This window comes from Rosa rugosa, chromosome 5 (genome assembly GCF_958449725.1).
Source record: "Rosa rugosa chromosome 5, drRosRugo1.1, whole genome shotgun sequence".
Classification (NCBI taxonomy): Eukaryota; Viridiplantae; Streptophyta; class Magnoliopsida; order Rosales; family Rosaceae; genus Rosa; species Rosa rugosa.
The window spans coordinates 7,652,299-7,677,728 of NC_084824.1; the positions used below are offsets into that span (position 1 = coordinate 7,652,299).

At 39.0% G+C, this 25,430-nt stretch overlaps 4 protein-coding genes across 17 annotated transcripts; 1 reads left to right on the forward strand and 3 right to left on the reverse strand.

Moving 5' to 3' along the window:
- Nucleotides 1–103: 103 nt before the first annotated feature.
- LOC133708359 (uncharacterized) lies at nucleotides 104–9,369 on the reverse strand. 13 transcript variants are annotated; one of them, XR_009845780.1, is made up of 16 exons: nucleotides 8,893–9,369; nucleotides 7,242–8,404; nucleotides 6,914–7,128; nucleotides 6,591–6,736; nucleotides 6,357–6,455; nucleotides 5,999–6,071; nucleotides 5,466–5,622; nucleotides 5,066–5,357; nucleotides 4,870–4,984; nucleotides 4,586–4,749; nucleotides 4,383–4,457; nucleotides 3,880–4,292; nucleotides 3,391–3,456; nucleotides 2,851–2,890; nucleotides 2,725–2,753; nucleotides 1,338–1,632 (listed from the first exon to the last, which is right to left on the reverse strand). XR_009845780.1 is itself a non-coding variant. In XM_062133814.1 (12 exons), the coding sequence occupies exons 1-12, from the start codon at nucleotides 9,274–9,276 to the stop codon at nucleotides 4,098–4,100; spliced, it is 3,078 nt and encodes a 1,025-aa protein (XP_061989798.1). In that variant the 5' UTR covers nucleotides 9,277–9,369; the 3' UTR covers nucleotides 3,711–4,097. The 13 variants fall into 13 exon arrangements, 1 of the variants encoding a protein (XP_061989798.1); XR_009845779.1 differs by having other exon boundaries at nucleotides 2,851–2,902; XR_009845778.1 differs by lacking the exon at nucleotides 1,338–1,632 and adding an exon at nucleotides 104–1,260 and having other exon boundaries at nucleotides 2,851–3,456.
- A 676-nt stretch (nucleotides 9,370–10,045) lies between these two features.
- On the reverse strand, nucleotides 10,046–12,802 carry LOC133712558 (heavy metal-associated isoprenylated plant protein 25). The gene is made up of 5 exons (XM_062138661.1): nucleotides 12,038–12,802; nucleotides 11,861–11,942; nucleotides 10,598–11,377; nucleotides 10,440–10,521; nucleotides 10,046–10,357 (listed from the first exon to the last, which is right to left on the reverse strand). Exons 3-5 carry the CDS (start codon nucleotides 10,607–10,609, stop codon nucleotides 10,167–10,169), a joined length of 285 nt encoding a protein of 94 aa, XP_061994645.1. The 5' UTR covers nucleotides 10,610–11,377; nucleotides 11,861–11,942; nucleotides 12,038–12,802; the 3' UTR covers nucleotides 10,046–10,166.
- A 144-nt stretch (nucleotides 12,803–12,946) lies between these two features.
- LOC133712557 (uncharacterized) lies at nucleotides 12,947–17,108 on the reverse strand. Of its 2 annotated transcripts, XM_062138660.1 has the most exons (7): nucleotides 16,654–16,793; nucleotides 15,751–15,816; nucleotides 15,449–15,534; nucleotides 15,225–15,347; nucleotides 14,222–15,058; nucleotides 13,890–14,106; nucleotides 12,947–13,770 (listed from the first exon to the last, which is right to left on the reverse strand). In XM_062138660.1, exons 3-7 carry the CDS (start codon nucleotides 15,494–15,496, stop codon nucleotides 13,241–13,243), a joined length of 1,755 nt encoding a protein of 584 aa, XP_061994644.1. In that variant the 5' UTR covers nucleotides 15,497–15,534; nucleotides 15,751–15,816; nucleotides 16,654–16,793; the 3' UTR covers nucleotides 12,947–13,240. The 2 variants fall into 2 exon arrangements, with proteins under 2 accessions (XP_061994644.1, XP_061994643.1); XM_062138659.1 differs by lacking the exon at nucleotides 15,751–15,816 and having other exon boundaries at nucleotides 16,654–17,108.
- Nucleotides 17,109–22,359: 5,251 nt separating this feature from the next.
- Nucleotides 22,360–25,222, forward strand: LOC133709468 (dihydrolipoyllysine-residue acetyltransferase component 4 of pyruvate dehydrogenase complex, chloroplastic). The gene is made up of 6 exons (XM_062135229.1): nucleotides 22,360–23,443; nucleotides 23,557–23,748; nucleotides 23,843–23,930; nucleotides 24,024–24,094; nucleotides 24,203–24,286; nucleotides 24,835–25,222. Exons 1-6 carry the CDS (start codon nucleotides 22,565–22,567, stop codon nucleotides 24,937–24,939), a joined length of 1,419 nt encoding a protein of 472 aa, XP_061991213.1. The 5' UTR covers nucleotides 22,360–22,564; the 3' UTR covers nucleotides 24,940–25,222.
- The last annotated feature ends 208 nt before the right edge of the window (nucleotides 25,223–25,430 follow it).

Consider the following 25,430-nt stretch of genomic DNA (forward strand, 5'->3'; position numbering starts at 1 on the left):
CAAGAAAAATTGGCGTTACTTTTTCTAAAGAATTGAAACTAGAAGAGAGATTATTTAGGATTCAGTTCTTAAGTTTTGAACTCAACTCTCAAAAGCAATGTCATTTGTCAAGCAAATAGATATATATGAAAGGTAATATTATCACAAGTTCTATCTATTTTAGCTATAGAAATAAAAGGGTAGTGTAGAATGAAAATTTCCAAATTCACTCCCCTTACTTTACGCGCATCCAAATATAGTTTGAAATTCATTATTTTTTCTTACAATAAACAACCTCAAGGATTAAAGTTGAAAGGAAACGAGAAGCTCACAATAGACAAAATTATAATCTTTGAGATCACTAGTTGTCTAGTTGTTTTCCATGCGGGCCATTGAGTTTTGAGCAGTTGTTTTCGGCGCGGGCCATTGAGTTTTGAGTGTGGACTTGGAGACTTTCTTCAGTGGTGAAGCTTCTTGACCATCACCGTACGAAGTTCACAAGAACTCTTCATTGCTCAAACAGAAGACGAACCCGCCCACAAGTCTAGAAAAAGTAAAATTCTCTGACCCACCTCTGACATTTAACACCACTACTATTAAGAAGAATTCGGCTCCATGTCAACATCGGATTACTCTCGCTGTAATTCATATTATGGAAATGCTGTTTTCTCACAGATCAACGATATCAACAGGATACCAATAGGATTATTAGATAGTTTGGCGTAGCTTTATCCACACCGGAAATGATGTCGCAAGATTGAAAAACTTTTTCATGCAAGCAGCTCATGGTGGTTTTCGTGCACGGATAAATCACACCGAGCATTACCAATTACACAAATTAGATGTCACATCACTGAGATATGGGCTTGCATCCTCCCAAGGGATCCGTTAGTTTATTCAGCAAGCAAACGTTATTTAGTGTAATATTACAGCTGGGGCAGAACAGTTCAATCAGGATCACCATGAACTCAACTTCATTACAGCACGTTCAAGCCATTGAAGAGACCAGGGCAATTATTCCCAATTGTATGTCTACGACTCTAAATGCATCCCATATGGTGTTGAGGATGTGAGAAAATCAGTTGGCAGAATCGTTATGGATGACATTGATCATGTCACAACAAGCCAAGACTATCCTAACTTCTGCCTTCCGGTTTCTTGGGGCTTTTGCCCCCAGTTCATCCCTCCCTCCCCAAAAACAAAAAACAAAAAACAAAATCCAAATGTATCTGCTTTGGTGTTGAGGACTCCTAATTGTGAATCATTGGCATTCCAATCTGGCTAAGGTGGGAAAGATATTTGTATCATATCAGGTGTATATTATTGGATACACAATTACGAATTAAATAACATCAAAGTAAAATTGGAACACATTTCGGTAAAAAAGCATTTCCACTCTTCATTTCAACCAATTCGGTAGATACACATTTCTGCTTAGATTACAAATGCAATATTATAATTGTAAGCAAGAGTAAGCCCTTTCGGCTCCCTCCAGCTGTTGGCCAGATGTATATAAAAGATGGGCAAGAAGCCAGTAGGCCTCCAAAGAAGCCTGATTAACATTAGTTCGCTACCAATTAAGTGAAGTGTGCAATTAAGCAGAGGAGCAAAAACCAACTCATTGAACCAATAAGCTAACACCCATTCATGATCCTAAATAGCAAGCAACATATGGCAAGTCATAAATTTCACATAATGGAGTATTAAAGTGATATGGACGTGATCAACAGATGAGCTTTAACAGAAAAGAAGTTCAAACCTGACATATTTTAACAAGCTAAGGAACACCGTAGGAGGTTAAAGAACCAGGTAAGCCAACATATATCTTGCCAATAAACAGTTCAAAGTATTTATCCCTCCAAATAAAAAAGAAAGAATTTATAATCGGGCAACAGGATATGTGCCATTGATAAGTAGCTGAAATTCAATGAATTGGGTGCAGCAAACCCTGCCTACGTAGACATGGGCAGTATTCTGTATGAGACAAGAACCGACACTAAACCATGAAAATGTATAGCTAGCAACTCTGATTTTTGACAGTGAACAAACAGATTAAGACCTTGTATAACCCCCACACACACATCCTCCACCAACCCCCGCGCCCCCCCCCCCCCCCCCCCCAAAAAAAATGTAAATAAAATGCTGCAGTGCTCAAGTTCACAAGATTTATCAACAAAATTGTCTCTGAATTTTTATGAAATGCTTGTCCAAGTAAACAGTCAATTATTAGGAATTTCATCAAATTTAAAAATAGTCAACCTTATTATTCAAAAGCAAACCAAATGTGTACTTAATCAAAAGTTCGGTACTTTGTTTTTCTAGAATACTTCTGCAGTCAAGGCATCTTTTTTCCAAAGAAAAAATTGAACATATATTTCTGGAGCTATTGACACCAACATGCTTTTTAAAAATATTGGATACAATGTAATGAGATCATATAAAGTTAAGCCATGCCTACAACCTACATTAACAATCTGACAAGAAATGTGAAATCAATATATCTATCAATTTGTTTTCTATTATATTCCCTATTCATTAATATCACATCTGAAATGTCCCTCTACTGCTATAAAAGGTAATACTTGACCTCTCAATAACAATATCTCAGCACAACAGGTATCACACACAAGTCCAACAAATTTGTCACAAAGTAAGATAATGCATCAATCGAGATAGCATAGTAGTAGATCTAAACTCAACACAGAAAAACGTAACAATATGGTCATTATTATGAATATTACTTACCAGTGCAGCAGGAGCACGGAGGCCAAACCCTACAAGAATATCAAAACTTCAGAAAGTCTAAACAAAATACACAGCGTAGCGGCTCAGACTTGATCCAAGAGGGAACTGATAAGCTGAATTACTTACTCGGACTTTCTTTTTGATGCAGACAGCAGCCACATGCCTCCTGTGCAAGTGCCTCCAGAATGACCATGGATCAGATGCAATGCAATTTCATTAGGATATGCATATGAGTAAGGGTAACAGACAAATTGAAAAAAACAGAGAGACGAGCAAAGGTGAGTAACAATTGCATGTCAGAATACAATTGCATGCATCTAGCTTAAGGTGAAAGAAAAAAAACATTCAGTAGTATAATTCACCAAATCAAAGCATGGTTCAGAATACCAAGGCATTTTTAAAATGTGGACAAGAAAAAGATGTTTCGGACAGTGAGTAACAATTGAACGATGAAAAGTATATCTCACAATATCGCAAGCCAACCAAAAGCACAAACCAAAAGAATAGAACAAAAAAAAAAGGGATCTAGGACAACAAATTTGCAAAAAGAAAACTACAAGGTAAGCCAGTAGCTCTTATCTAGGAACAGAAAGAAAAAACATGCAGCATAATGACAACTACTTCCAAGTCCCTCACAATAGTCTCCTAATAAACAAACTAAGGTACCTTCTCCTGGTTTCCTTTTTAAGCATCTAAGCACTGGAGGGTTGCCTCAAAGCAGTGGCAGATATCCTGAATGAAAAACTAAATTAGAATCCCCAGAGCGAATAGTTAAAATGAAGTGGCTATAAAGAAACAACAGATAAAAGCTATATGACCATAAAAGTGTGCTTAGCAAACCTTCAACTAATCACATCATAAATTCTGTGGAACTTGATAATGCAGAAACCAAGCAAAAAATTACAAGACAAGGCAAGAAATGTGAAAAATGAAAGTAAAAAAAGACAAGCTTCATGTATTTTATTTTTTTTCTGAGCTCATGAAGATATATGTATATATATTTATCTTCTGTTGTAACACAAACTATATTGCAGAAACCATGTTCACAGTACACATTAGTCATGATAAAAACATAAAAGATGTAATTGAAATTTTCAGAAGTGGCCAGTCATGAATGATTACAAGGGGAAAAACGCCTTCGGCTAGTTGTCTTACAATAGAAACAGTACACTCCACTGAAAGAACCAGCCAGTAATGAGTACTCCTGACCAAATATCCCCCCTTCAACCATGCCAAACTGTGTCAAAAGCTCTCATGCCACCACATAGAAGAGAGATAATGCCCAATGATTAGAAACTGAATATGAATTAGGTCAAAATGTACAAACATCTAGCGGAACAAGAATTCTGGAGTCAGAAAATCAGCAACACGGTTCACTTGCCAGTGATGAATGGATGATTCAAACCTTGTGATACTGTCAACCTCTTGTCTGGATCCAGCACAAACATTTTATCTAAAAGATCTTTAAAATCAGCTAATATCTTGGGATCTGGATCCTCGCCAGGAGAACCTGCGATCATTGATCCGATATCTTTTGGCTTTATGTTGAGAATCACGCGTTTAATAACCTGCATAAAGAAAAATTGAAAACCTAAATCAACATGATACAGAAAAACGAACCGGAAAGATTGACCTAAACGAAACAAGCAGGTTAATACCTTTTTTGTAACAGGATCATCTTCTGTGGCATGGAAGTTCAGATCCTGATCGAAATTTTGATAAGTAAATGCTCCCTGTAAGCAGAAGCCCAAGAAAAAAGAACATTAGCATTGAAAAGTCTGTAAAGATATCAAACAGGTAGAGGAAATATATATGAACAGTTAAATATATAGAAATACTGGAGTATCAAGCAAATACTTGCCTTCCGAAGCATCTTCTTAGGGAAAGGGCCTTTCAATTCCATGTGAAGACGAAGCATATCATTGTTCGTAGCACCAGGAAAAAGAACTTTTCCAGTATAAAGTTCGAACAAACAGCAACCAACAGACCAGATATCCAGTGGATGATCATAAGGCAAGCCAAGAACTGCAACACAAACAAAATACTAATCAAACTTTCAGATGCAAAATACTAATCAAACTCAATATCCAATAGAAAATATATGATTAAAGACGCAGATAATATTATATCTAGATGGGGACTCACTTATTTCAGGGGCCCGATAAAATCGGCTCACAAGGTACGGTGTAACTTCATTCTTGCCAGCAAACATGGCGTTACCAAAATCACAAAGCTTCAGAACGTTTTTTGCTTCATTTACCTGCATTACAGATATTTGATGAGAAACATAGATAAAATCAATCTGATAATGAAAAGATAGCAACAAATAGCAAGAACATACCAGCATGTTATCTGGCTTTATATCACAATGAAGAACACCACAGTTTTTGAGATGCTTCAATGCAATCAAGAGTTGCTTAGCATATACTCTCACCGCAGTTAGATTCAGACCAATATTGCGTCCAAACTTCTTTAAAAGCTCACGAAGATTCATATGCAGAGATTCAAAAACTAAACAAAGATGATTTCGATACTTGAAACTTGATAGAAAACGAACACAATAGCGCTTATTGTCTGGATCTTGACCTACTAATTTCTTCAATATGGCCAACTCAGTCATACCAGCCTTGTACCTAAATCACATATAATCAGCCATTAGTCTAAGAACAAGAAGACCAAATGCATATCTATAGAGTATAACCAAAACTAGCACCATCACAAGATGTATCACAGTGACTTACATAGTATCATTGCTACGAATAATCTTAATTGCCACTTCTTCTGGTTCACCATTACCAACCTTAAGGTTCTTTGCACGAACAACAGTTGAAAACACGCCTTTTCCATGAGCAGCAGTAATCTCATATCGACCATCAAGTAACTCCCCAAACCGGTAGCCTGCAATAGAACATCGTAAAACATGAGAAATGCAACAAAATATACATGAGATATGTAACTTTGCATTTACATTTATGACCAACTTTGATCAAGAAAATCGAACATTAACTTTTTATTTGAATTGCACAAGAAAAGGGGGCGAGGAATATGGCACTTATTGCTCCAATATGAGAGAACACAAGTTGCACTACAGAGAAATCCAGGATCGTTTAATCAATTGCAGGAAGAAAAATGTAAGACTGGGTTGTAGGTTAATTGATAGAAAAGCAAAAGGTGAAAGAGGGGATGATAGAATTTGGCAAGTAACTACCATCCAACAATAAACATAAAACCACAATTCCAAAAATTCAACACTATAGATTGGTTAAATACTTACTGTAGTACCCTTCTGCATCATCCCAGTTGTCACGGAGACCACTCCTTTCAATTCGTACAGCATCTCCTTTGTCCTGCATAGAAAAAAGGTACAATACTTAGTCTAGTTGTCCACTCATGACTAGCCATGGTTCTTAATTCTATTGTTCCACACAAACTTTCAAAACATTAATCCTATTATATATGATCACAAAGTTCAGCTGAAATTAAATTAGATTTATACAACCATAATTTAAAATTCACAACTTAACAACAATAACACTTCAATTAAATAAGCAATCTACTGAAGTCGCTATCAATTTTTAAAATGTCATATATGCATACATAAATAACTACAGGATGTATACAGATGAACTTACCAATTTTCGAACTCCAGTTGGGGTCTCACCAAAGATATCATCGCATAAAATACCATCAGCTCTTTCTTTTTTGGGTTCTGAGCCACCAGAGCTTTCACTCTGCAAAAGTTAAATATGAAAACAAAATTTAATCAACTTAATCAAATACCAAGAACTTAATTAATTGAAGTCTTGACAAATACACAATATCGTAGAAAGCATGGGTACTCTGAATTTCAAAAAGAGAGGACACACCTTTGGAGTACCCTCTCCAAGCCCTGGGGCACCATTCTGACGAGCTGTAGTAGAAAATGCTTCAGCCATATATACTCCTCCAGAACTCCTAGCACCATCAACTTCTGCTCTGGATTTGGCAACCCCTGTTGATTGATCCAGATGACCTGCAGTATCACAATATGGTCAGCACATTATGTTTTCATCATTAAAAGCCACAAAGTAGTAACATGCAGTAGCCAGAATAGCAAAAAGATCATACCAGTAAAAAATACAGAACTGGAGAGCAATTTATTTAGAAACAAGAACTTGACTGAACATAATGAAGGAAAACTTAAAACTACCTTTTTGACCCTCTAATTGAGTGGGTTGCTGTAACTGTGACTCAATTTGTATGTCGGTCTTTTGCTGGGACTGCGACGGCTGACTTTTATATTTTTCCAAGATTGCTTGCTTTCTCCTCCTACTTTCCTCCTTAATTCTGTTAAGATCTTCCTCTTCCTGATCAGCAACTTGCAAACTGACCATCTCTTCATCATCTCCTTGTTCATCTTCATCTCTACAGAAATAAAGGAATTTATGCATCAAGGAATAAACATCTTCATCTCTACAGAAAGAATGGAATTTTATGCATCAAGAAACAACAAAGAGAGTGAGGAGAGAAGGAAATACCTTTCTAGCTGAACTTCTGCTTGATCAGATTTTGTTGAACCATCCTGGTTATATTCTTTTTCTTCATACCTTGATTGACCAGAATGATTATGCTTGTCTCGAGTTCCATATCCACTTTCAGTTTCATTTCTCTCCCTCTCCATATCTCGACCCTTGTCCCTATATCTATCATCCCGCCTCTCCCATTTCCGGTCTGTTACTCTGTCCCTATCCCTATCCCGATCCCTCTCCATAACTCTATCTCTCTCTCTGTCAGCAGACTTGCCCCTGCCCCTGCTCCTATCAACATCATCCTCCCTTGTCCTGTCCCTGCTTCTATGTCGCTCTTCCCTTCTACGTTCCGTATCAACCACCCTTTCAGTGCTATCACCACGTCCAATTCCCCTTTTCCTGTCCCTAAACAAATCCCTGTCACTACTCCTTTCTCTTTCTTTCTCCCTTCTCCGATCCCTGCCCCTGTTCCTCTCTAGTTCTTTCTCCCTTCTCCGAACCCTGTCCACCTCCCTCTCCCTACTCCTCTCTCTCTCTCGACTGCGATCTAATCCAGAGTATCTGCTATAACTAATACTGTGTTCCCTTTCATCATCATCCCTCACCATACCTTCATCATCAGAGTTGTGTGCGGCCTTGCTTTTCTCGGCATATACTGAGATTTCTCGATCATGATAACGTCTCCTTTTAGAAAGAGCTTCCTCTTCTAACATACTGCGAGAATGAGATCTTCTTCTAGATGGTGCCTCCTCTTCAACTATACTACGGGAACGAGATCTCTCTCTCACATGATCATGTGACCCTGATCTGCTCCTGCCACGCAACACTTCACCATACCTGTCACCACTACTTCTATAGGGTGACTTTTCTTTATTAGCTAATTTGCTTCTATCATCATCCACATTTTCACTATAGTATTTCTTTCGATGACCCCCTCCTTTAGAAGGGGACCCAGATACCAGATGCCGCCTCTTCTCTAAATTCCCATTGGCATGATCCTCAAGGTCAACTCTGGAAACTGATTCTTCGCGAGGCTCGGCACTAGAATTTTGAGGCAAGCCGGCCTCACTATGAGACTTACCCCCAATAGGACTCCTGGGATCATCATCACGACGAAGTTCTTTGCCCAAGGTCTTTGAGCTCTTATCCATGGTACTGTCACTATAAAGTCCCTGCCGCCACAAGAAAAACAAGTAAGCGCACAAATTTCAGTACTCAACACCAATCCAGGGAAAGCAAAAAACAACAGCTAGTTTAATATGCAATGTAACCAGCTCTTACAAATTAAAAGTAAGCCATCAGCCTTCATTGAAGAAACGCCTATGAAACTTCTTTTGCAATTGCCTCATGTTCGGCTAGTGCAAGTGCAGGTTCTTATATATGTAAGGAACAATGGCTTTGGCTCAGCCACTTGAACAATCTCTCACCCAAACAAATTCATCACACAGTCGAAAAACAACACAAAGATAAAAGCTCTTTTGGCCATAGAAAAAAAGTTATATACCTTTCCAAATTTTCAACTAAAGAATCTTTAAAGCATAAAACAAAATGTTCGAAAACCAATCAAATAAAGAACTCATGAACAATTCATCAGCTACCAAACAGCAAGTATTGGCACATATAATGAAGAAAAAGAGAGATAAGGGCAATCAGAACACACCAGATTTCGCTTATCAGAACGTTCGCGAACTCCAGGAGCTTCAATTTCACCAGACTCGGCACCAGAGTCCGCTTTCGTTTCCAAAACGCCGTCGTCGCGGCCACCGGCACCGTCCTCAAGAATTTCACCTTCCTCAACGTCCTCAGCCGGCCGAGAAGGAGGACTATTGGAAGGAGACAACATAACAGGCGGCGGAGGAGGAGGAGCTTCGATATCCTCACCCGCGGCCGCCTTGCTCTCTTCTTCGCGCTTCTTGCTGCTGTGGCGGTGACGGTGGTGGCGGTGGTGGTGACGGTGCTTGTGGCGCTTGGAAGACTTCTCGGCGTCGTCGTCGGAATGATCGCGGCGGTGCTTGCGACGCGAATCATGGTCGTCGCCGGACATTGGGAAATCTAGGGTTTGGGGTTGGTTTTTTCAGCTTTCGTCGATTTTGGGTTTTTGTGTGAGGAGCGAATTATGACTTATGAGAGCGAGAGAGAGATTTTTTTGGTTATTTATGACTTTTTTGGAGTTTGAGATTGGGAAAGGGCATGTTGTTCTGGTCTACAACGGCACGTGCGAAAATCCAATTTTGGGCCTTATTGGGCTCCATAATGAAATAAACAGAAGAGACGAGATTTATGATTTTCTTCCCTACAGGTTTGGATTACAATACACTGGGGATTTTGCAAATTAACTTAAACCAGATTAGGAAATAGATGAGACCTGATCAAACTAGGCCTTTCGTCAGAAATATTAAGGTTTGTAATGAAATTAAAATAGGCTTCATAAATTCGATTCTCATTGACAATAAAAATGTTAGTCCTCTAAACGTTAGTGAAATTTGGTTGGTAAGACAATATGAGATAAGTTGTGAAACTCATACATTAACCGACTATGCAAGTCTTAGCGAAAATATACGAATTGTGAGGCCAATTCATGCGACGGAAATTTACCTTTTTTCCTCTGAGGTGTGCACTAATTTGAAGTTGCTCAAAGTAGTGAAATTTGGAAGAGGCAACAAAACTCTATGAATCATAAACAAATTAACTCCAACGAATAAAAATCAGGTACTTCAAGAGAGAGGCCAAGTTCATTAGAAGCCAAACTCTAAAGCTTTAATTATAAGTTGGATGGCCAGTAATTTTTTGTGCCGTCAAGTAAAAGTCTCAAATTGAGAATGCTCAAGAATTATTATTCACACTAACAATCACCAGATGAACTACATGTCCCCTACAATACAATTGAGGTGTTATAAAAATCTAAACATGCTCTATTTTCCTTCGTATTGGTTCTCAATAGGCTGCAGTAATCATAGGCCTTTGGTCCGTCTGTTCAGTAGTAGTTTCATCAAACTCTTGGATTTCCAGAATTTCGACTCTGCGGTTCATTTTTTTTCTCAACTTTATTGCCACATCTGCTGGTATAAATCTCCCACATACACTAACCCTGCATTGCTGCTTCTCAATCAGATGTGTCTCTATAGCTTCAACACAAAATGAAAAATGGGATCATTAACATTTCAAAAGAGTTAAAAGGACTCATGTCTATGTTTATGGGCACCTTACCTTTCATGTTGAGTAGTATTCTCCTTACTTTCCTAACACATCCATTGCAATCAACATTGAGCCTCATCACCATGCAACAGTACTGCAATTGCACAAAACAAGCTTAGAAACCCCATATCATCGAAGCACTTCACAACGAAAAGATGCAACAGACTTGCCTTTCCTGCCATGAAGTTGGAGTTGCCAAAGAGCTGAGATCAATTTTTGGTTGGTGTGATGACTTGAAAAGAGGACATGGAAAAGGTTATATTGTGGAATATTAAGAATATGGAAGATTGTGAACCAACTTGTGGATCATTCCAATGCAAATTCGTGCCTTTTTGTTTTGGAATCTGATTATGCTCAAGTTAAGAAAGGGGATTTTGTTTCTTATGCACTTAACTTATTATATATCCTTAACTTCATTCTAAAGCTTGCCTGTTCCCTCAGAAAATGGCAAAGTTTTGCATATGCAATGATGCTACCTCTTTTCTTCAACTCAAAGGCTTGCATATAAAAATCTGAGGTCCTTTCAAAAAGGGTCTCTCCTTGTTTTTTCTTCCAACCAAACATAACACAGAAAAAGAAGTCAAGAATTCTCCCAAATCATCTCCAGTATCTCCCCACTTATTTTACTATTACCAGTTACCATTAGATTCTGTACATATAAACTATTGATCAATGTAAAAACGACTAGCACAGACACCCAATTCAGAGAACAAAAAACACTTCTAAAAATGAATTTTCCATAGCATGTATTGCTGGTCTTCTCTTGCTTGGAATCAATCAACCCAAGGAAGAACGAAGTATGCGTTTAATCAAGGCAAATTTGTTAAGAGGAGTCCTGTGTACCGCGGGAACTAGCCGACTTGGCACCTTGGCTGCTGCAGTACTTGGATATCTACATATAAGTGTAACCTTCTTCTCCGATGCGCTCACGACAACAGACTCTATATCTGCTGCAGTATGTGAGAATAAGCATAATCAATTATTGTGCTAATAAAAGAGAGCAAGTACTATTATGGCAGAGTAAATTTTTTAACTTCAGTAGATAAATTAGATAAATTAAAGACCCAATAGTTGCAAAAGTACACAAAAACTTCCATGAAGACACATGCAGTGGTCCCTTTGCTAAGGACCATGGAAGATGCACTAAGCCAAGAGCTGAACTAGCAGACAACCATATACAACTGGTACATAATTCACAGAGGACCATACTGCACCATAGTGCTCCTTTTCTACTCCTGACTTTAAAGTAGTCACCTACCCGCTACTGCAACCAGAGTTCAAGCTCTATAAGCCTTTCTGCATAAACATATGCAGAATCATGACCAAAGATAAATCTCTATGAGATGAACTATTTCCCCAAGTTCTAAATACTGAAGGATGTTTCTAAATTCGCTACGAGGATCCGAAGAATGAAGGCTATGTAGAATTCTTACCACCCAATTTGGAGATCATGTCAGAAAGTCTCCTTTGACATCCGGTACATCGTATATCAGACGCGAGAACAACTTCCTGGAACTTGTTTTGAAGAAATTAAACTCACCAATCAGGCCTAAATGTAAATGAAGTCAATGAATGAACAAATGTAACAGAGAAAGATAGAAAATACACACAACAGGCATGGATAAGGATTCGACAGAAGCGAGACTGGGTCCAGGAAGCGCTAAGCTGGTATTCGACTTCATTGATCAGAATTCAAGCCCTGATCAGAACTGCATGGAAGCATTCCATGGCTCCGTTCTGTTGCTTCTGAAACTCACTCAAAAATAGAGCAAAGTTTGGATTTTTCATACACAATAAGGTACCAAGTCCAATCCCATAAATGCTTCCCTCAAGTTGGAAAAGGATCTAGGAGCCGCTCCTTGTGTTTACTGATAGTCTGATACTGACAATTGAAAAAGGTGGGTTGGACAGAAAGGGAAGCAAGTTCAGACTTTATAAAACAGCAAAGAGATTAAAGGAGGGTGTTAATTTATGTACTGTGGACAACGATGGTTCATTCCCAAATGGTATTATGTACCCATCCCCACAATCACATTAGTGAATTTTCAGTGTGTGCTACTTTCTTCCTAATATATTCCATAAGAAGTTTCTTATACCAACAAGGCACCCACTTTTCACATTAGTCTACATTTTATATACGAAAAGGATGTGCACGAGTCCAATTATTGACTAATAGTAATGATTCTCGTAGAATACAAGTACTATACAGCTGTAAATAAGCACCCAGTGTACAGATTAGTCGTAGTTTTGGTGATTTCCAGAAGAGGATTGAGGATCAGCACTTACAAATTTCAACTACCTTACCAACTCTTATCAGAAAGACTGTAGACAAAGCCCATTCCAACCAAGTACATAGGATCCCAACACAGTCAAAGTTTCAACGGCTACATCACAGAAGTGACAGAACAAAGGCTCCTGGCAGCTTATCGTTAGGGACATTATCAAAGTCTGTAGTCTGAACAACGGAAAAACAGAAATCGAAAGCAAATTGGTAGAGACCAGGTCAAAGTTCACGCTAGTGGCACAAAACGAATTTTATTATGCAAAATAATTACATTAAACATATAAAGATATGAAGAAAAAGTTAGATGCTCTACAAGGCCTACTCTAGATTCCTATTGCACCCAAAATTTCAGCCTGACAATAACAGGGCATAAGGCCCTTAAGGCTGATTGTTGCATAAGATAAAACTTGGACGCCATGACCTCTCAAAATAAAAACATTCCAGAGATGACATTGCTGAGCTAGACTGACTAAAAAGGAGCAGCATCGATACGATGCACCCGAGCTGATATATACTGTGACTAGAAAGACTACATAACTAAGCTTGTTAGAGAAGGCGCAACTGATGAACTGAAAAGAGAATCCCCTAAATATTTGCAGTTCTCGTGGTCAACCATGAGAGACGATGGAATCAAATATCTTTCACAAGATTTGGATCCCACGAGGCCAGAGGTGCTTTTACCATCACTACCAAAATGCAACTTTTGGGCAGAGCTTCCATTACCACGTCTTCTCTTCCTCGAAGACTTCCACTTCAGCTGGGCAAAGAGATCATCCTTCAAAAGATCTGGAACCTTATCGACTTCATTTACTTTTTCATCCTTGTCATTATCAGAGGAAAGAGCAGATGTTTCATGTTTCTTCAACTCTCTGCTATCAATGATTTCAGACAGCCCTGACACGCCATCAAATGAGTTTCCAACAGTTTTCTTAGTTTCTAAATTACTTGATATTGAGGCCACAAGGTCTGGCCTGTCCTTTATATAAGCCCACTCTCTCCCCAGCCACTCTTGAGAATGTCGCACTTCACTACGCCCCGCAATCAAAACCTGATTCTCTCCTGCAGAGTTAAACAAGAAAAGATAAGCTATTTCAAAAAAAAAAAAAAACCAATAACAAAATAAGTTGAACTTGGCATCATTGTCACTACTAGAAAAGAAAACAGAAGTTGTTTCGAACCTGGGAAGTATACGTGAAGTCTGTCATCACAGTCCTTCTGAAGTACCATGCCTTCCCACCAACCATCATGCCTCCAGACATCAACAACACTCCCAACATCAACAGACCATGAAACTCTACCTTTGTTTGACTTTATACATGGCCGAATACTTGGCCTATCAGAAAGCCGAAGCCCCAATTGATCAGGAGCCGCAATCTTTGACGCTAAAATCCATTCCTACAACATCAAAATAATGAACTTCTTAGTGAGCTTGAGGAAAAGAACAGGACTGCATACAAATTTTAAAAACCACAAAATGAGAAAAGATGAAAGTGATGATGCCTATACATACCTCAAGTTTGTTAGCTTCATCAGCTGCATCCTGAATATCTTGATATTGCACCTTAACTTTATCTTTATGCTTCTTGATAATCAATGCTCTAAACCAACACCCTCTAATGCCACTATCTTGGGAAAGGACCTCAACCTGGGAACCTACTGCTAGATACTGCAGCAGGATTTGTTTCACATCTGGACAAGGTAAAATAACAGCAGAACCTCTCTTACCAAGACTGAAGGCTTCACTTTTACAATCAGTCACATTTTTACTTATATAGCCTGCTTCCCCACATGCTGCACCCAGTGACACCCTTCTTTCAATACCTTCAACATGCATATCATCATCTTTTAAAGAACGCTGCCTCTTTTTAGGTCTGATATCACTGGCATGAGCAACTTCTTCCGCTTTCAACTCATCAACAGATTGTTGAGAACTGACGGGAACCTTTGAAGGGGTAACTGTGTGCATGTATCTAAGTATCTCCTGTTTCCAATAACCTTCAACTTGAGTAATGTCGAAGGGCCTTACATCATCATTTTCAAACTGTTTATGACATACAAAGGGTTCCAGCTGTGTTTGCTTCGCCTCTTTCAGAAATTTCTCAAAATGCACAGGGCTGAGGACAGTAGCCAATCCATCAATGCATTCAATACTGAGATGTTGGTGACAGAGAGAAAAGAAAATCTCTCTGTCATTAAAATTGAGAGGCAAGACCATACCAACCTCATCAACTTTGTGAAACCAGCGAACAACAACCATCTTGTTACCCTTAGAGTCCTCGTACATATCTTCTAAGTACGCAACAAGACGCTTATCCTCCTCTGCTAAAACAAATACAAAGTCATGAACCTGAAAGTATTTGGAAAGAAACAGAACATGAAATGAGTACGATGAAATTAGTTTTTCAAAAGACACACAATTGAAACTACTATGAAACATAAACATTAACTGAAAAAAAAAAAAAAGTGTATATATCTGTGTGTGTGTGTGTGTGTGTGAAAAAAGGAGAACTTACAGAAACTATAACTCCATTACGGCTGAATGATTGGTAATGCCTCCGTTTTTTCCTTCCCTTTAAAGGAGAACCTAACCACATAAACTCTGTAGTATAGCGGCCCATCTTCCGTAAGTGAGTAACCTAGAGATATAAAGAATGAATATATAATAAGAATAATAGATCTTTAAAAAAAATGTAAAATAGTCAACAATATGTTCATGAGTCAGCTAAATCATTCTTACCTTCAAAAGTTCAATATCCACCTCGCCAGCATCTTTACCATCCAACATGCTTCCATCTAAACGAGATGGTACTCGAGGCAGCACATCTACAGGATATAAACAACGACAAATTAACAATATTAAAGTTGTATTAGGAAATAAGATCCTGAAAAAAGATTTATTGACATCTACCTACATATGTAAAGACAAGAAGACAAGGACATTAATACAGAAAAAAATCAACTAAAAATATGAACAAAAATAAGTATCTAAAATTGATGTTCATAGGGGAAAGAATATAATCGGCCATGAAGGGTCTTAACCTAGAAGTTTTGAGGGCAAATTGAATCCGATGCCTCAACCAGCTCTTTACAACTTAACTAAATATCCTGCAGCCCAGATCATCGTCAGTTCACAGAAACAGGAACACTGACAACAGGATGAAGAATAGCATATGGTCAAGGACAAGAGCACAAAAACGCATAAACCAGGGCAAGCCACCTATATGGTTATGGTACCTTTACTAACAAAAAAACAAAAACCCCATGTTGCAGTTTATGAACCATTGTTCAACAAAAAATCACAAATCTAGCTCTAAGGGTGTAAACTATATTATTTAACAATATACTACCCAACTTTTCAATATGATAAAAGGGGCATCCAAAAGAGATGAAATTTTTATATTGCCAAGGAAGTTTCTACCTCCAGGAGCCCAAGTAAAGATCTTAAGGAGGAGTTACCAGGCTATCTACAGCTCGATAACGGGTTTGAGGGTTTGCATAGGCTTCAGCACATATTGTTATGCTGAATAATCCAGGGACATCAAAAGGGAATGAAATAGAACAACCCTAGATCATTATAATAAGAAGTCTCTCCTAATAATAAAGATTAGGACTTTAACAACGGGGACTTTGCTTGAACAGAACAAACCCAGCCCACACCAACAACACCAAAAAAAATCAATTGCCGGAATCGTTGTAAAAAGCGGTACTGAGGATCACACAACCCATCGAAAATCTGAGAGAACATATGCACAAGAAACCCAATAAACAAAACATCGGGACGGTTCGTCTTTGAATTGAGAATCAAAATTGGACGAATTATATATCCAACCCCAAACAAACCGTCCAGATCCAGCTAATCGGCAAACATAAAACCAAAAATGAAAATTTTAATCTTCCCCAAAATCATCAAAAACCCAAAAAAAATGGAGAGGTGCAAATTACCTGAAACCACAGACTTGAGCCAATCGACGACCTCTCTACGCGACTTGAGCTTAACCAGCGAAGACGCCGGGAACAAAGACCGGTTTCGAAAGGCATAGTGATAGGACATGTGCCTCAAGCTCTTCTCTTTCCCTATCACAGCCAGATCTGAGCTCCCGTCGCTCCGCTTCAGATAGTAATGAACCTCTCTCCGCCCTTTATCGGAGGACACAAACACCTCCTCCCACCTCACGAACCCCAGCGCCGCCGTGGTGGCCGCCTCCGCCAATCTCTCCATCCGGACAATTTCAATTTCCGACTCGGAATTCGATTAAAACGACGCCGCTTCGGCTCTAATTGGTCGCATGTAGAAAACCCTAGACGAGGAGGAGGACGAGTTACTAGTACAAGAAAACCAAAGGCGCTCTGGAGAAGAATGGAATAGGAGGAAAAACGCAAGTTTGAAACTTTATTTTAAGGCGAGAGGGGAAGATGCTAGGGTTTCGAGATTTGATGGACGGCTGAGATCCAGTCCACGAACGTGACACGCATGAATGTCGTAGGAAACCGCGAAGATATCTAAGGTGGGGTTTTGTGTTTCCGGAAATGCCCTCGGTGAATTGGGGAAATTGCGGGATATCCATCACATGTTGGAATTTGGATGATAGACAAGAGGACATGGAACAAGTTGAGGGAAGTGGTGCCCGCAATTGCCGGGGGTAGAAAGGAAGACTCGCTCTGTTTGGATTGGCAGCTGTCAGGGGGAAAAGTAATTTATCTCGTTTGAGAATTACCGTTTGCCAAAAGTAAATTCTATCACGTTTGTTTTTCACCACGCTATAATTTGAGGATTTTCTCACGTTTTCCGGATAAAACAGTTGAGGATGAAGAGTCCTTACGATGTGGAATTGTTCTTCTCACACTATGTCGTAACATTCACTACTAAATTTAATGCACGTGTCGAATTAAATGTAATATCTCATATATCTAAAGTAGTTACTGTTTGGCTCCATTTTGGGTTCAAACAGTTACAAATATTAATCGATTATGGAAAATTAATGTTATACTTAAAACGTTTACAGTAATACGAATATTAACTGATCGTGTGAAATAGTTATGTAGGACCAACTGCTAAAAGCGTCACGCAAAGGGTTAACCCAAGCATTGTCTTAGGGTGCCTCGAGGGTTTTATGAATTCAAAAAGAGATCGATCTCGATAGAGGCTACAATCTCTTTCTTTCTTTCTTTCATTTTTTGTATAAAAAATGGTGGCAAAATGTGCTACCACTTCCAGCCGGAACTTGATTTGGAATTTTGGATAAAGCTCTCCCCATAAGGTGTTTTTCACAAGAGGATGATCAAACGACGAATCTCTTTGAGTATCTAGCTCACAATCGCGCCAACTTGTAGGTCTAGCCAGGTATCCGCTAGACCAAACCCCTTGGGTAGAGGTTACAATCTCTTAGATGTATAAGGGATGCATTTGCTTAAAATAGTCAGCAAAAAATTTGCTTATCAAAATAATAAGCTAAAAGAAAACGATGTAATTGGTACATGTGGATGACATGAGAAATTCTTCAATGGAAAAACAAAAGAAGTTGTATCTTAATGTTCGCTCCATATGTTAAGAACAATTTAACCAAAACAAAAGAAGCAAGCAAAGTATAAAATTATCATTTCATACGCTACACTACAATAACAAACTTCGACCAAATGTCATTCACCGGCTTCACTTGAATTTTCAATTAGTGAACTCTAGTGTGCAACAAACACCTATACCCATACGCCACACTACAATAACAAATTCAAATTCAACAAATAAGAAGGAAGTATGGGGGTAGGAGTGAAATCTTTTGATCCTCTTTATAAGGAAAAAAAAAAAAAAAGGGAAGCAGAGTATAAAATTATCATTCATGTTTCCATACAAGAGTATGACTAATAGATATTCGATTACATAGTCGTCAAATAGATTGACTAAAATGAGGATTCAGTGCACCGACGTGGACTTGCACCGACATAAATGGATGGTTAGATTATATTAAATTCACTCTTAGGTTATTAATAAAAATATTAATTATAAATATCAAGAGTTGAGATCATCTTATAAGTGTTAGGTAATTTGCATCGTCAGTGCATAGAATAATTTCCACTAAAATGAATACTAAGTTTCCCAATGGAATTTCATCGACAACAATCTTTACTTTTGGATTAAAATTTATCAAGCTATCTCTCTAAAAATATCTCATATTATTTGAGAAGTATCTCACATACATAATGGAGACATATAACTTAAATGATATGGACCGTTGAAACCAAATTGTATTAGGTAAAATGATTATTATCTTAAAGGGAGTGAAATTTGCACTCTCATTTTTGTAAACCACACTCCCATTCTATTGAAATTCCCATTTTACCCCTTGCCTTCTCAATCATCTTCCTTATTTGTCTTCTCCCTTTCTAGCTCTCTCTCTCTCTCTCTGTTGAACCATTCTCCTTCCATCTTATGTAGAAAAAAATGTCTTATGTGGGTGCAAAATTTGTCTCTTCATCTTGTAAGACTAACCTTTCAGGAATTCAATTCAATTCTTAATAGCCAGTGCTCATTCCATACTAGATAATTAAAATTAGTTTCCAGAACAAAACCCACTTGAAATCGAATATCAATTCCCAATAGAGAGCTTTATGATTCAAACTCCCTGCATCCAGCTTCTCTGTATGTATTCAACCCTCTGAGATTTAATACGACAACTTGATGATAAGCATAATGTTTTAGTGAGCTTCACATTTGCCTTTATAGACAAGAGATTATTTGCTATTTTGATGAAAGGTTTTCGAATTCAAGGATGCCTTATCCTGACCCGATTAAGACCCGTCTATCGGAAATAGATCAAGTTATCAATAGACATAAGAGTTGCTTGATAACAATTGCTCATCTCCTTTCACAAATTGATCGATCACAACCCCGTTTCTTCAATGTCGTCAAAAGAAAAAAAGGGTCTTAGAGCTCTGTTACAGATCTCGGCCTCTCCTACCCTTATCGGCTTATGGTTTCGAGTCGTGGACCTCATCCAGCTTCTCTGCCACTTCTTTGCTATTCTTCACGCGCCACCCCGTGCCTGGCAACTCAATTTTCAAGTGGCAGTGCTAGCTTATAGAACTCGAGGAGCCAAACAGAGTTGTCGTACCATTTGACTATCAGGCTAAACTATCGAAGATCGGCGATGAATCGGAGGAGTGGAAGGTGAATTGGTGAAGCAATCTTTGGCGGCTATGAGAACAGAGTAGGGAAAAATGAGTAAAGAATGGAGAACCAGATGCAAATAAGAGAGGAGACTAGTCAGAAGGGTAGTTGTGGAAAAAAAATATTATAATAAAAATGAGAGTGTGGTTTACAAAAAGGGGAGTGCAATTTGCACTCCCCTTATCTTATTATTTCAATGCATAAGGGTGATGAAAATTGATTCACTACATACAATTTCAGGTAAAATCTTAAAACATAAAAACAATATTTTTATGTTTTAAGTGATAGGCCATCCTCTTTTAAATAATAGTATATACTCATTGTATGTAAAATATGTGCTACATAACGCAAATAATAATAGATAATCGTAAAATGCGTGTTACATAAAGCATTTTCTCATAAACCTCTACAAATTACATTTGATAATTTTTTTGAAAGTGAAAAAATATTTTATTTATTCAAACAAAAATTCACAAAGAAAGACCCAAACTCATAGTTAGGTGCTTGGTGGGGTTACTACTTACTAGGAGATGTGTGTTCATGATGAACTTCTGGTAGATTTACCTGTCCTGGTGTTGGAAATGTTTCCTAACCGCACTGTGACAGCTGAGAAGATCTCCGAAAAACAAAGTAGTCCCGCAACGGATCCACAACGGTCGAAGACCAAAAGCTCCATTCTCATTCTCAAAAGCAAGTCCACGCGCAAACTTGCTGACTTTACAAGACACTTCGGGCCGCACCACCAATCCACGTCAACAAACAGATGGACCACCGCAGCACAATACAGCCTCAAACACTAAATCATAACTCACGGCATATAATAATGCGGAAAAGAAAGAAAGCAAAATATCTCTACTTTATTAAGGGAAGCGAATAAAGGCAAAATAGACGAAGTGTGGGCCACTGGAAATGGCTCCAAAAGACAGCTAAGGCCGGCCCTCAAATATTTGGCACCATCATCACTTTCAAAGACGCGGGAGTCTTCTCCGCCAATTTTTTTATTTATTCTAATTCTAATCTCAATTCCCCAATCGGTTGGTAAGATCATCGATCCGCGCCAACTAGCGGGGGTATAAATGGAATATCTATAAATAGGCTTCAGCATTGCTTTAAATAGAAAGCTACATGTCGTCCACTAGAGCAATGATTGAGTTTCTTTGAGCATTGACAAAGACAAGCTTTTAGGGAAGTGGTAAATTATATAACGGTAACAATTGTGGGGTTACGAATTTACGTTATGATGATTTTGGACGGGTTTGTCTCTTTGTGAAGTTCATGAGAATATGCTGGAATCTTTTTGGCTGCCCGCGGTGGTGCATGAAGTTGGGTCATGGGCCGTCGGCTACCGTTTTGGGTTAAGGCCGCCATTGAAAACACAGAGAAAAGTTTGGGTTGGGTTATAGTGTGTAATCGGATTTGAGCCTTTAATTAAAACGCTTTTCTCCAATAGTCCAATGTAGTATGTCTGTATGGAAAAGGCCCATAGTTCAAATCGGTGGCAGCATCAAGCTTTACCATTGTGGCCCAATATTTGAGAGAGTGGATTTGGGCTTAAAAAATTCATCAACCAAATTAAGAAATTTTGAAGACATACGTTTTTGGACCAATATCTTATAGTAAAAATTTTGATCGACAATCAAAAATTCTATCTAAATCAATATAAACTACTTAAATTTTTTCATCCATATCAAAATTTTAAAGTTTAATAATATGAATTGCGGATTTTAAACTTCCCACGCCGAGCATGTAAGGGAAGTTTGATGGTGAAGTTCAATGATGATTAGAGATCGATTGGTGGCAACTTGTGTAAGGGATGATTTGTCGTTATATTGTATTTGTCGTATTTTTTAGGCACATTTAAAAGTTATAAAGTATGACAACGCACAAGCCTCCCTTTATCGCTCGGTTGTATTATCAATATGTTATATTTGTCGTGTTTTTTAGACACATAAGGCTTTCTCATCATTTTCAGAAGTTGGTGGCGCGAAATTAATTTAGACTTCACCAAAAGGCCTCATGTCTAGGAGCTTGGCTCTTGCTGGGTCCCTTTTAGAAAAGCGTTTGAAATCGCACATCGCTCTTGTGACATGCTATATTTCTCGTCTTCATTCCAAACGAGTCCATTTTCTTTATGCAGAGCAAACATTTCTTATTATTATGGGGCGATCTCTATTTCTACCCTCAATTAGGTCACTTGCCACATTGGTCGTCGAGTAATTCATGACAGCGGTATGATATAGAATTAAAAAAGAATTTTATTTTTAACGATGAAAAATTTGAACTTAAAACCTCATTCACAATTATGGAGAAAATACTATTCGTCTAAATTGATTTTAATAAAGAAAATTTATACTTGTTAAAACTTATATAAAGTAAATTGATAATTGTGTGAAAAACCTCGTAAATCACAGCCAAAATTGCAAAACCCAAATAGAACACAGAACAAGAAATTGCAATTGTCAAATGAAAAAACCTAATAAGTAACAACGAACTGAGGCAGTTGCCAAGTGCCAGGCGAATGGCGATGTAAACAACTTTAAGTTCAGTTGCGGTTAGCTCAAATCCTCCAACCAACTCCACCTCGTCTTCTCCGCCCACCCTTCTCTCTTTCCCTCTATTATCTCCCCACAACTTCACATTCCCACTCAAAACCCCCCAATTCCTTCTCTCTCGCATTCTCCGCACCCAAAAATGGCCTCCTCTCCTTTCCTCTCCAAGCCCACCATTTCATTCTCCTCCTCCGTCTCCACCTCCCTCCCATGGCGCCCCTCCCTCTCCTCCACCGCATTTCGCGCCAACCCCCGCCGCAGAACCCTGACCGTCCAATCCAAGATCAGGGAGATCTTCATGCCCGCCCTCAGCTCCACCATGACCGAGGGCAAGATCGTCTCCTGGATCAAATCCGAGGGCGACGTCCTCTCCAAGGGCGAGAGCGTCGTCGTTGTAGAGTCCGACAAGGCTGATATGGACGTCGAGACTTTCTACGACGGCATCCTCGCCGCGATTGTCGTCGGCGAGGGCGAGACCGCCCCCGTCGGCGCCGCCATCGGAATTCTCGCCGAGACTGAAGCCGAGCTCGATGAGGCCAAGGCTAAAGCCAAAGCCGCCGATTCCGGTGCCGTTACGCCCACTCCTCCTCCTGCTACTGCCACTCCCGCACCTGCTATTGCGCAGCCTCCTCCTGCTGCCACGTCAGCGGCTCCAGCTGGGCCCAGGAAGACTGTGGCTACTCCCTTCGCGAAGAAGCTAGCTAAGCAACACAAGGTGGACATTGCCACCGTCGTGGGCACCGGCCCATTCGGCAGAATTACTCCTGCTGACGTGGAGGCTGCCGCCGGAATTGAGCCGAAGAAAACCGTGGCTGCCGTGCCTACTCCGGCTGTGGCGGCTCCGGCCAAGTCTGCTGCTTCTTCCGCTCCTGCATTGCCTCTACTTCCAGGTTCCACTGTCGTGCCTTTCACCACAATGCAGGCTGCAGTCTCGAAGAACATGATCGAAAGTCTCTCGGTGCCGACGTTCCGGGTGGGCTATCCGGTGAACAGCGATGCCATAGATGCGATGTATGATAAGGTACATTGGGGAAGGTGTTTGTTTTCGTTAGGATTTTGCATTTGGAATGTCGATTTGGTGTGATTGGTGTTTGGATTTATAGGATTTGAGCTAGATTCATTGGCATTGTACAGGTGAAACGAAAGGGCGTGACCATGACTGCCTTGCTTGCCAAGGCGGTTGCTATGGCACTTGCTCAGCACCCGGTTGTGAATGCCAGCTGCAAAGATGGGAAGAGCTTTTACTACAACAGTAGCATAAACATCGCCGTTGCTGTGGCTATTGATGGTGGGCTGATAACCCCTGTTCTTCAGGATGCAGATAAGGTGTGATATTTGTGAATTATAAGAATCCATTTGTATTGTTTCTTAATGATTTGTAGTTTACTTACTGAGTGGGAATTTGTATTTGTTGGCACAGGTGGATTTGTATTTGTTATCTCAGAAGTGGAAAGAGCTGGTGGAGAAGGCTCGCTCAAAGCAACTTCAGCCCCATGAGTACAACTCAGGTCTTCATCATTGAAACTCTTTGTCCATGTTGTCTTATCTCATTGCATTCTGTTGTACAATGTACTCATTAGGTTATACTGAATCCTATGTAGGAACTTTCACTCTCTCCAATTTGGGAATGTTTGGAGTGGACAGATTCGATGCTATTCTTCCTCCAGGCCAGGTGAGTTTTAGCCATCAAACTAGGAATTTGCACTTTCAGGTGACATTGTTCTGCTCCTTGGAAGTTAAGAATTATTTAAGTTTGCTGAAATTTTGGACTGATGATCAGGGTGCTATCATGGCTGTTGGAGCTTCAAAACCCACTGTTGTAGCTGATGCTGACGGATTCTTCAGTGTAAAAAGTAAAATGCTGGTGAGTATTGAAGCAATTTCTTTGAAATGTTTCCCATGTTTCTTAATGTTTGATGCACTTATATGCTGGAAAACTTCACTAGAATATACTTTAAAATCTGCGCCTTTTTAAAGCCTCAAGCTCCTAAATAAAAAAATAAAAAACTGAACAGCATACATAATGAGAGTACACGACAGTTTCCTTGTTACACTTAAAAAGGTGTTTTTCTTTGTTATTAGTTATTACACTTCAAACCTGTTTTTATTTTAACATGTGATGAGCTGAAAGTATCTGTGGATTGTTTATACTTTTCCTTTCTTCATGCTTGTCAATTAGTTTGTAGGAGAGAAACTTAGTAGGAAACATAACCTTATAAGTAAACACCCTTGTGCATCTCTTCTGTGAAAGGATGGAAATAGCCTTGCATTGTAGCCGATCTATTCCTCCCTTGTTTCAGAAACACCAATATATTGTAGCTTATACTGTCATTTTCTTCTTCTTTTTGTGTGCATCACTAGAAACTCTAGGAACAGAAAATTAATGAGGTTGGTTATGGGATCTGTCTACAGGTGAATGTAACAGCTGATCACCGAATTGTTTATGGAGCTGATTTGGCTGCCTTCCTACAGACATTTGCAAAGATTGTTGAGAACCCAGAAAGCCTGACAATGTAGATAATATTCAGGACTCCCATGATTGAAAGTTTTTACCCCTTCAGCCTCTAATTTTCATCAGCAACAATGGGATGATTTCAGGGGTGCCCAGCTGAGGAACACACATTTGCAGTCATTTCTAGCATTTTCCGCTTGTGTTGTACTTTAATTTATTTTTCGACTTTTAAGAAATGCAATACTCTGCCGGTCACTGTTGAGAAAATTTTGAAAGAACAGGAAATAGCAACTTGACGATGTTTTGATAAATACTCTGTTCAATAATATCACAATCCTTTGCTAGTTAGTTCAAAGCCCACAGCGGTTCAATAATATTACAATCTTTGGCAGTCAATAACTTCGTTTCCTCAGTATTTTAAGTACATGTATGACATGCTTTTGATCATTACATTGAGATAACAATTATATGAATTGTGGTTTTGCCAAAAGAACATAGATGAATTGCCCAGTGAAACATTTGATTTTCTGTCATAAACATCATGTAACAGATTACT